The sequence below is a fragment of the Xiphias gladius genome, chromosome 23, assembly GCF_016859285.1.
Source record: "Xiphias gladius isolate SHS-SW01 ecotype Sanya breed wild chromosome 23, ASM1685928v1, whole genome shotgun sequence".
In the NCBI taxonomy this organism is placed as follows: Eukaryota; Metazoa; Chordata; class Actinopteri; order Istiophoriformes; family Xiphiidae; genus Xiphias; species Xiphias gladius.
Genome location: NC_053422.1, coordinates 22,322,333 through 22,333,081, shown reverse-complemented (window position 1 = coordinate 22,333,081; position 10,749 = coordinate 22,322,333). Strand labels below are relative to the sequence as shown.

Below are 10,749 nucleotides of genomic sequence, written 5' to 3'. Positions count from 1 at the left end.
GCATGTCACCTCTGGCGCGTGGGCGCCGGCGGCAAAAGCCATTAACACCCGGAGGTGCGGCGCTTTCATAATATCCAGGCTGCGGCCGCGACGCCGGCCGACACGTGGCCGCGGGTGACGGGTAGCCCGTTGGCGCCCACAGGCCGAAATTCCACGAGGTTCCGCCAAAGTCAAACTGGGGGGCTCGCTCTGTAGCTCGCCGGGTCGCTATAGGCGTTTTACTCGAGCAGTGACGGGCCCAGGACCGCGGCTTCGAGAGCTGTGGGTCAAGAGAATTCACAAATACCTCCAAAAGGTGTATGGGAGTGGCCCTACTATGAAAATATCACAGCCACTCGGCTCATGTTAAGTGAGGGCATCAAATGGTCTGCTGATGAGGCCAAAAGGTGATTTATAAAACCAACACCGGCAGAAACGAGTACTGGTGGAAATGTCTAGCAGTGCCGTGGGTTTCTGATGGTGCAGTTTAGGAAAGCTGGGTGCATGTCTTGCAATTAAAGCTTAAGGTAATTCTTCCATCGCTCTGCCTTGAATTTCCCTGTGCCTTTTGTCTAAAGTCAACAAACTATTGACCTATAAGCAGATACATCCGCACTCGACTCATCTTGATCCATTTTAGCCGGACAATAAATTCTTCCACCAGGCCCTTTTTAATCTTCATTGAGACAAACGCCCCTCAGATGAAACCCTAATCTTATTCCGACTGTAACTGATTTACTCAGTCTTGTGGTCTTTTCACCAGAGGGTTTAAGCCGAACGGCGCACAAAGGAGCATCCTGCCCAGAGATCAGCCCAGCGGGACTAACACCTCCTTTGATACAAGATGTTTTCAAGCAGGCTTTGAAGGGATGCCTGAATTAGCACTGCGCTAGCGGGACCGAGCAAAGGGTCAGAGGATAGCCCCAGTATAAAGGATAAACTGTATCGTTTTTCCCTCATCGGAAGACATTGACGTGCATCTCCAGGAAATATCCGCATGCATCGTCCAGTTTTAACACATAGGCCTTGTCAGCGAACTGCGACGACCGGTGACAAGCGTCTCGCCCAGCAAAATTTCAGATATCAGAACCGTCGAGCCACTAGGAGTCACACAGGGGACGGGCTGCCCACCTAAAATACGTGCACCTTTCAAGTACAATAAAAAGGGGGTTCGGGGGGTGGGGGTCCACTGGGCAGTTCGCACATGCTTTACCCTGGGATGGGGAACAGTTATGAGATAATCAGTTGGGCATTGATATGTTGATACGCTGTATGGGGGGGCTTTTGTTTTTAGTGCAGTTTTCAACCGGAGCAAAGCGTTAACACGCTGCCCACGCTATGCGGCATCCAGACACTTCCATCAAATATACAAAAGCGCTTTAGAGCCTCCGAGTCTAAAAACCATGGCCCGAAAACAGCTCAGCCTCACAGCCTCCGCTCGCAGTGTCTGAGCAGACTGAATCCCAGCATATTCACACTCACCATCGCTACCAGTTTTTTTTTTCAAAGACCCCAATACTTGGAAAGTATTCGGACTGGTGTAGCCTCCATCATCATCATCACCATCATCAGCTGATCATCACTGCTCCCGGAGAATGTGAATAGGAGAGCTGAACTTTTAAGAGATGGCACACACTGCAGGTCTGGAAAACATTTTCCTACCGTGTGTAACACAATGGGTTTTTTTTTTTTTTTTTTTATACAAATGGCCAAATAAAGCGTGCCAAATCGTTCTAACAGATTCGATTGCATATCGATTAGCTTGATATTAAACACACTACGTGTAGTGAATTAAAGAATGAAAGGAAATTGCTCTGACAGAATTTTGCTCCACACTTTTGTGTTTTACTCGTCTGTGGTTTTGTAGATTGGATGCCACCCCACCAGAAGCAGTCTGGATTCTGGACAGTGTGTGAACGACCACTCTGGTTTGCTTTTCTACATTTGAAAAACTGCTCTTAGGATCTTAGAAGCAACAGGCTCCCTACCATCAACATTTCAATAGACAAAATGTGCCATAACTGTTGTCCAGCCTGGATGAAGTATCTGTTAACTATCCTGCAGATCCCCCCTCTTTCTTTAAAAGGACAGCTCTAAAGCCCTCTCTAGTGCAAGCCATTCACACAGCAAATAGGCCCCTCCAGTGATCTGGAATGATCAGGAAATTGTGCTTTTATTGCAAATGGGAACAGAGAATTCAGCAAGCATATATACATCCTAGAAAAAAAGAAAAAATAGAGTCGCACCCCTGATAAAAGTCAAAGCAGATAAGCGATTTTACGCACGCCTTTTAGCATCACCAAATCGATCTGTTAAGTATTGGTGTACATAAAATATAAAAATAGTAGCAATCTGCAGACAATCCCACCTAAAAAAAAAATCTCATATTTACACCTACCACCCCCAAAAAGAAAAATATAGCACATGACTCGCGTGCAAAACAAGTAATTCTCAAAACAAAAACGCCACATCAAAGTGGAAAATGTCATCTTACATGTGAGAGTTGTCATAGAGAATGTCTTGACTGTACAAGAGAACTCAGGCTGTACAATAAAATACATATTTACACAGTCTGTTAGCGTTTACAGTAAGCTACTGTACATATCTAAAATAAAATCTGTGTAAAAGTGTCCGTTACTGAGGCCAGGGCCTCCACACAGGGTCGGTGATGTCCGTGCACGCTGCGGTGGAGGAAAGCAGCTTCCTGGTCTCACAGTCGAGGCCGGTCCTCTGGGTGAGGTACGGATGAGAGATCCCGTGCTGACGGTGATGGTGGGGCAGATGCTGGGGAGCCGAGTCACCAGCGGGAGCGGGCATCAGTGCCTTGTGGATGGGCCCGGGTGAGGGCGGGTACGTACGGGGCTCGGGAAGCGCAAGAGAAGCCTGAACTGTATCCCCCCCGGAATCCTCTGACTCTTGGCTCTTGGTGGCTATGAAGTGGCTGACCCTCAGCAGGCAGGACCTCATGCCCTCCTGGTAGTTGTGCTGGCGGGCACAGGTCTGCTCCCTGGACAGGACCCTCTCCACCTCCTTCTCTGTCTTCAGGAACTGGACCACACTCTCCAGAATCTCTGCCTTCTCCACCTTTGGATTCTTCAGTTTCTAAACCAAGAAAATCAGAGTACAGATTACTCATGAAATAGCCTTGATATTGGCATTATTACATAAAACATATTGTCAGGAATCACGGAGGCTGAAACAAACACCAACGAACCTCATTGTGGGTGTTCTCCAGCATCAGGAGTCGTAATGTCTCCAGACTGTGGTTGATTCGTTCCCGTCTGCGTTTCTCCATCAGAGGCTTAGACACCTTGGGAGTCAAACGTGGGATATTAAAATGATAACATCTGAGCAACATTTTAGGTGTTTTTTTTTTTCAAATCTTCAGAAATTTCCTTCTAACAGCCAGAAACCAGCAGCTTACCCTCCGCACAGTCCTCTGCCTGGGAGACTCTGGTGAAGATAAAGACTTCATGCTAAAAGCTGCGTCGTGTCTCTCTGCCGTTACTGTGGATCCAAGGTGGAAAAGGGCACATGTTTGTGTCCCCATCGCAATTTGTTGATATCCCTGCACACAGCCACACCCCTGCTGGACACGCCTCTCATTCATTCACAATTAAGTGAAATTCCACGACTTTACTACAGGACTTTATACACGTCACTCATTAGTTTTCAGTCTATTTTCAGTTTATATAATATATCTGCCAGAATTGCAGTTCAAAGTGTAGCCTAAACTAAAGGGAGTGTGGCATGTGTTTTTTCAAGGGTCACCCTTTGGTTTCTTAATCCGTTAAAGGGTCAGTTCACCCAAATGATAAAAATGTTTTTTTCGTTTTGTTTTGTTTTTTGTTTAGTTTTTTTAGGTTTTGTTTTTGTTTTTTTTTACCTTAAAGCTAGTGGTTTTATTGGGTCATTCGATTAGTTTCAGTCTGATGCAATTGAGGTGAAGAGCTCATAAAACAATTTTACTGGTGCTACTTGGAACTACTAGAACAGAAAATGTAAACATACGAATAGTTGCTAGAAACGATTTTCTGTTTAAATTTTAAATTTCTAATCAATTGCACTATATAGCCATTTTTCTCTTAATTAAATGATAGTATGAAAGATAGATGGAGGTAACTGGTGAAGCCATTTCTGCTTATCAATTTGAAGTTATCCTAATCCCCCCTCTCACACACACACACACACCCTCCCATCTCATAATAGGACCTGGCCTGGTGTTGTAGGGGCCAAATTGCCCGCTTCACACCTAAACGCTCGTGTTGTGTTTGTCTTCGGTGGGTGTGGTCGGTGTCACCCTCCGCAGAGCTTGCAGGGAGACTCCCGGCTGGACAAGATGTTTAATGGTCACTGTTTCTATGTCTAAGACGTATCATTCCGGGGGAGTGGGCTTAGAGTTGACCGGGCTTTGAGCTCGGGGGGGCTTTTTCATCACTGCATTTACGGTCGCCCCTGATCCCCATAATGGGCTAAAGTGTGGAGATAACACCGGGATGATCGGATCACGGGGATCCCGTAGAGATTAAGTGGCTTTTCAGAGGCAATGATACTTCCGTTTAAAATCAAAGAGAGGGCGATTAGTGGAGGCTCAGGGGTCACTCCTGGTAACTATGGCAGTGGGGAACTACTGGAAGCTTACTATAGGCTATATCTATTTTAACATATCCAACATTTTACATCAAAGTAGTTGTTTTCTTTCTAGGATCAAGATGATGGTGTAGTTATAGCGGGAAAAAAGGGATTTACCGTTTGGTTGTTAAGAATCTCGCTCTCTCTCTGTGTGTGTGGCCGCACCGGAGTGTGTATAGGGATTTGAGACACGTGGACCCGCCCCATAAATAAGTCCTATAATGTGGTCGCCTGAGCCTGTGACGGAAAGTCATTAGTTTAAAATGTGCCCTTTGGTGGCGGAGAAACGGAGCGTTGACTTCTAATATCGGGGCTCCTCGGGCGTGTCAGCCCCGCTGACAAAAGCAAGTCAAACGGCGCTGACAGGGTTTGGGAACGCGCGGGCCCACGGTGAGGTCCGCAGCTGCTTTGATTTTGAGAGCGAGCAGGTGCGAAGTCCAAACATCAGGTCTGAGGCCGACCCGAAGCAGCGCACACGTAACACTCAGGTGTAATAATCACCCCCAACACTTCATCACGCCGGCAGGCAAACGCGACCTGTGCTCCCTTTTGCCTGTTGGTCCCAAACCATGCTTTACTCTCACATTAAGCATTATCTATCATTTAGCCTAATGCATCTTTCTTGTTTTTCTACCCATATGCATAACACCATATGTACAGACAGACGCGTGAATAGGAGAGCCTTGTGCCACTTCTTCATTTGGACCAACGGTCTCTCACGTGCTGTCATTTGGCCTTTTTCATCACTTAATGCAAAGTGCCGATGTCTCGCACCTCATAAAATAAAAAAAAAAAAGTCCTCCTTGCTGCTCACCCTCTCACTTCGGGTCTGTTCCCACGAGAAAAAAAAAAGGTTCCCATAGCCTCACTTCATGGGTGCAACACCAGAATGTGTTACATTTACTAATAAAATTAGTGCTACATCTGGTATGGATTAAGAATGTGACTGATGCGACACAATGTTTATTTCCTCCTATCAGACATGCCATTATTACACAATAAAACAGCTTTGATTTGCTTTTAAAACTTTTTATTTGTGATATATATTGGAAAACCATTTTTAAAAAATGACAAAGTTTTTTTTTTTTTTTTAAACGTACTTTCTGGCATGTTCTTGCAACACGCCACCTGAAAGGATCATTTCACTTGACCAGAGATGTATTGCTTTTGTCTTAAATAATCCTTGTTGGTCAAGATGGTAGATTGTTAGTTTCGATTTTACCCAGGCCCATAATAAAACCATTTTCGGCTAAGTGTCGTCACTCACACCTGTCAGCCAATCAGAGGCAGACCGAGCTTCACTTATAACCGCCCACGGGGAACAGGAGGCTTTTTCAGCAGCCTCACGTCTCAGTCGGGACATTTTGGACCAAACACAGCACCATGACCAGAAAACTTCAAAATCCCATTCTGGATGATGCCAAGAGCAGAAAAAGGGTAAGGTTTTTCTTTTAAACATTATTTCTTTGGGGGGCACTTTCTAATAATTTGCACTTGAAAAGGGTTTTAAGTTTGAGATGAGAGTTTTATTTGCGAGCCATTAATAAGGACAACTTTTGAGGAAAATCCCTTTTTGGCCGGTCTTTATCCTTCTCCTGCATGACAGTTGTTTGTCTCTATGGCTCTTTAAGCCATCAGGAAGAATCATTTGACCTCTGACTTTTTAGAAAAGATCCAAAGAGCATCTGGACAAAAACGTATTCATTATAACAACTTATTAACATTCATAACTGTGGATCTGATGGCCTTTTAGAAAGAAAGACAGAAAACAAGGACTCTTTATTAATGACTTAATAGATTTACTAACAACCCACAAACCCAAAAATTGTTTTTATGTATGTATTATAACTGATCTATAAAGCATTACTAAATAATTCACCAACCATTAATAAATGCATTCATTTTTCATTTATAGTATATTGATTCAATTGTCAAAAATGACCTGGGGCACCTTAATGACTGACCAAAGTGTTATCATAATCACATAATGCTGCTTATTACTAACTAGATTCTGAAACCAGTCGTGGAAAAGAAGAGAAGGGATCGAATAAATCAAAGTCTTGCTGAACTGAGAAGTTTGCTGTTGAAGCACACATCGGATCCAGTGAGTCATGTCACAACAATTGCAAATAGACACTACATGTTTCTGTAAAAAATCATAACCTTGCAATGATGAAATGAATTTCTTCCATGTTTCGCTGTTATTACTCGCAGCGACTGCAGAATCCCAAAATAGAGAAAGCAGAGATTCTGGACCTGGCTGTGGAATACCTTCAGAAGTGGACCAAAGGAAAGAAACTGAGCAGTGGTTAGTCAAACAAAATAGTCCATCAGCCCCTTAATTGTATGAGAATCCTATTTCTGCTGTGACAAATCGGCGTTGTAATCTTACACTCCTGTTTTATCTCTCGTCCTGCTGTCTTTTTACTTGCTACAGACCCTACTAATAGTCAGATGAGGACTCATGCTCCCGAGGTAAGCCTTCATCATCCAGAGTCTAGTTCCCCTCCTCTCTTCACCGTTCAGAGTGCAGGTTTTCAGCAGTGTATGGCCCAGCTGACCAGCTACATGCACAAAATAACCCAAGCACAGAGGACTAGCCTGATTGAGGGACTGAAACATCACACAGAGACCCCGCAGCCAAAACCAGACTTCAACCAGAAAATGACTGAAACTGGGATGCCAGATGCAGAATCTGTGGACGCTGTCTGCACGTCAGAGAGAAAAGACGAGTCTCCCAAGTCGCTGTTTCCATCCCATTCCCCATTTCAGCCCCACTCTTGCTCCACACCTTGCCACGACTATCTCTCCCCTCCCACCTCTCCCTGGTTCTCTCCTTCTTTCTCCACATATGCCACCTCTCCTCCTTTCCCGTCATTAGCCTCTCACTTCTCCTTCCCCCCCAGCCTGTCACCTCCATCTTCCGGCACCTCCTTCTATAGTTTCTCGCCCACAGTCCCTCACACTGGCCCTCCCGGCCTCCACTTCCCCCCACTTACTGCTCTGAGATCCTCTCCACACCCTGCGCCGAGGGAGGGCTCACTACCAAACTCTTCTTCATCCATGTGGAGACCCTGGTTTTGATGAAGTGGGGCAGAGACTTACAAACTGAGAACAGCAGAGCCACTTAGTGGGAACAAAGTGGAATGTCTACGTGGGACGATGATTTACTCTCCATGCCTGCAATGTACAGTGTGTATATTATTAAAATGTCCTATATTTTGTACTTTTCTTGTAAATAAACTGGTACTTGAACATCCTAAAGTCTAAGTTTCTGCATTTATCTACTATATAAGTATACATTTATTATAAACAAATTGCAGGTTTTATGATCACTCCTCTTGAGGTCACGTATCTACACTTAAGAGCTTTATCATGTTTTAATTTCAGTAAAAGTCAAAAACTACCTGCTGAATTTTATGCAGCATGCTGATAATGCCATTACGAAACATAAACAAAACACGGGACAGTCGGCAGGACTATTTTGGCCATCTACAATTGTGACCATTTCTATTTGAGGCTTGTCTGTAATCTTGTTAAAAAGTGGCAGACAGAATAGACATGTTTTAATACACATACATTTTGGTTTGCCACAGCAGGAAACACACAGGTGGAATCAGCAACATTAATGATGGCTCTGCTCTTAGATTTATTTCCCAGGTCTTGTAGGAAGGCAGTTATTTAGACACCCTTTTTATAACTTCTATTTGTCGACATAAAAAAAACAACTGAAATGCTGAAGTGAAACTGAAAAATGCTCTCAATCACTCAGTGATTGGGAAATACACATCTCATCTTTGTGTCTTGTATGGAAAAGTTGGTCAGCAATCTGTTATAAAAAATCCTAACTGGGGCTTAGGCATCGAAGGGGAACTCTAGTGAGTTTACACGTCAAAGTCTGTCCACAGGTCTTGAGGACCTACTTTTTTCACATCACGTAGTGACGTGATGTGAAAAAAGTTGTATAGTCTTTTGTGGCTCTAGAGGGAGCTGTGTGAAGTCTGATAAATGTCCTCAAGTGATGTCACCTGAGTCAGCGTGGGCTGGATTTGAAGACGAAAGAAAAAAGAGAAAAAAATCTGAAAGACTCGAACTTATCGGACCTCTGTAGCCCGCTCCTCCTCTCTGCTTGAGGCCAGAGGCTCCAGGATACAGCCGCTGCTACTGGGATAACACAACTGAATCTCAGACCCAACGGCCAGCAGTCAAGTTGCATTGTGGGTAATGGAGGCACCTGGTTTTGCCAAGGAGGAAGAATGAATGGAATAAAAAAAAGATGTTATGAAAAAAAGAAAAAAGATGTAAAAAGATGTTATGTTTATGCGGCATTGATTTTGGTAGTAAAAGTGCTTTCCAGGTATTTTAGTACGGTATTAGAATCAACTTTTAAAACTTGTTTGAGACACAATATATTACTGTAAAAATCATTGCCATATCTCAAAAGTTAGTTTAATGTCAGGCGGTAATGAAGACCCCATTTTCAAACCCCTTCCTTGTTAGTAAGTTCTAGGGAGTAGAAGGCGAAGAAGTGAGTAGGCGAAGTCCATAATCTGTTGATTTTTGAAGTGAAAAGAAGTAAATTCAACAACTGTCGCAAACAAATATTAAAAATGAACTTTTCTTTGAATGTTAACACGTTACTTTTTATTTCATGATCTTAAAAAAATAGAATAACTTTGGGCACTCTACTAAGTCTGCACCTTGCTGTTTGACTTTAGCATAGGATTGAATGATTAAACTGTAGTTTGTCAACCTTCACAACCACCATACCTCTAGGTCCTGTCTTAAATGAAAGAAGATTCCCACCAATCCATCCAACATTCAGACAGCCAACCAACTGCCTTAGGAATCTAAATAAACCTCCTGTTCACCAGTAAGCCCCTCACATACAATATGACAGTTTGTTTCCTCTGAGCAGCAGCCTAGCTGGGAACACCTGCCACTGTCTCTGGTTTCCATGGAGCTGCTGCAGATTATTCTGGGGATGAGAATACCAACACTCTTTACCACTGGCATCCCAACCGTGAGAATGTGCCCTACAGCATTTGGATTGGAAGTGTGTTTATGCAACACCTTGTCATCTTTTGCACGTCAACACACTATACTTTACCAACCAGTGATTTCTTTTGTGCTTGTTTGTTCATGCCTAAACCTCTGTAGATTACTGCATACACCTACTGGGCACATGCCCATGGGCCCAGGGGGTCAGGGGTCCCTAAGCCTCAGCCTCTGTATGAAGTGAGTGTATTCGCATTTCTCTGTCAATGGGCTCAAACAAAAGTCGGGATGACCTGATCACACTTTTGCCCTTGATCCTGATACAATATTCAATATCATTATTTTTTTTGCTTTTCTTCTTCTTCTTTTTTTTTTTACAGCATAACAATGCTGCAGAGTGCATTGCAGGGCTACAGGGGTTCAGAAGATGTTTTGACTTTTGACCAACAGGGGGCAGCACTGACACAGCGTAGAGTGTAGCAGACTGGGTAATCCTCCATCCGTCCCTGACCTCTCACAATGAGGATAATTGGGTGGTGGTGTGTGTGTGTGTGTGTGTGTGTGTGTGTGGGGGGGCTAAATAGAGGATGTTATTGAGCTGTTCCATCAGCGGTAAGTCCAAGATGCATGGTCATCATTCTTCTGTCCTTCTGTCTCTCACTGCTCAGCACACTCTTTATCTGATGATCAAATCTCTGGTACAAGCTCTGAATATTTTCAGCAGAGGGGCACCACAGGATTTGGCTTGAGAAAACAGAATTTATCACATGATAGAACATGTCTTAGGATAATGGTTATTTTTCCCCCCTCTTTGGTCCTCTTTGCGCTGAAGAAGCTCCCTCTGTAAGAGTGCCATTAGTTATGAGGTGGCCATTGTTCTTTGTCAGAGAAATGAGAGGGCAGGGACATCACTTGGAGCTTGATTCTCCACTCTGTCTCTCTGCATGTTTTGATCATTCTGCACAGACATATGAAAGGAGAGCGGGTCGCTCACGCTGGAGAGGAGGACTGCCGCGGCACAGCACATAATTAATAGGGAAAGAGATCAACTCTTGGAGTGACCTGACAATGGATGAAAACTCCTTGGCATTTTCTCAGGACACGCTGATTAGAGCTGATCCTGTTACCCTCTTTAATCAC

At 44.0% G+C, this 10,749-nt stretch overlaps 2 protein-coding genes across 2 annotated transcripts; one reads left to right on the top strand and one right to left on the bottom strand.

Annotated features, from left to right (window-relative positions):
• Positions 1–2,613: 2,613 nt before the first annotated feature.
• her5 (hairy-related 5) lies at positions 2,614–3,454 on the bottom strand. Its single transcript, XM_040120640.1, has 3 exons — positions 3,404–3,454; positions 3,194–3,289; positions 2,614–3,081 (listed from the first exon to the last, which is right to left on the bottom strand). Exons 1-3 carry the CDS (start codon positions 3,452–3,454, stop codon positions 2,614–2,616), a joined length of 615 nt encoding a protein of 204 aa, XP_039976574.1.
• Positions 3,455–5,961: 2,507 nt separating this feature from the next.
• her11 (hairy-related 11) lies at positions 5,962–7,695 on the top strand. Its single transcript, XM_040120494.1, has 4 exons — positions 5,962–6,048; positions 6,620–6,715; positions 6,826–6,919; positions 7,049–7,695. The coding sequence occupies exons 1-4, from the start codon at positions 5,995–5,997 to the stop codon at positions 7,693–7,695; spliced, it is 891 nt and encodes a 296-aa protein (XP_039976428.1). The 5' UTR covers positions 5,962–5,994.
• Positions 7,696–10,749: the final 3,054 nt, after the last annotated feature.

Coding starts and splice junctions, on each gene's coding strand:
- her11 (XM_040120494.1), top strand. CDS start 5,995: ATGACCAGAAAACTTCAAAATCCCATTCTGGATGATGCCAAGAGCAGA. Junction 6,049..6,619: donor ATGCCAAGAGCAGAAAAAGG/GTAAGGTTTTTC, acceptor ATTACTAACTAG/ATTCTGAAACCAGTCGTGGA. Junction 6,920..7,048: donor AGGAAAGAAACTGAGCAGTG/GTTAGTCAAACA, acceptor TACTTGCTACAG/ACCCTACTAATAGTCAGATG.
- her5 (XM_040120640.1), bottom strand. CDS start 3,454: ATGAAGTCTTTATCTTCACCAGAGTCTCCCAGGCAGAGGACTGTGCGG. Junction 3,290..3,403: donor GGCAGAGGACTGTGCGGAGG/GTAAGCTGCTGG, acceptor TTGACTCCCAAG/GTGTCTAAGCCTCTGATGGA. Junction 3,082..3,193: donor TGGAGAACACCCACAATGAG/GTTCGTTGGTGT, acceptor TTCTTGGTTTAG/AAACTGAAGAATCCAAAGGT.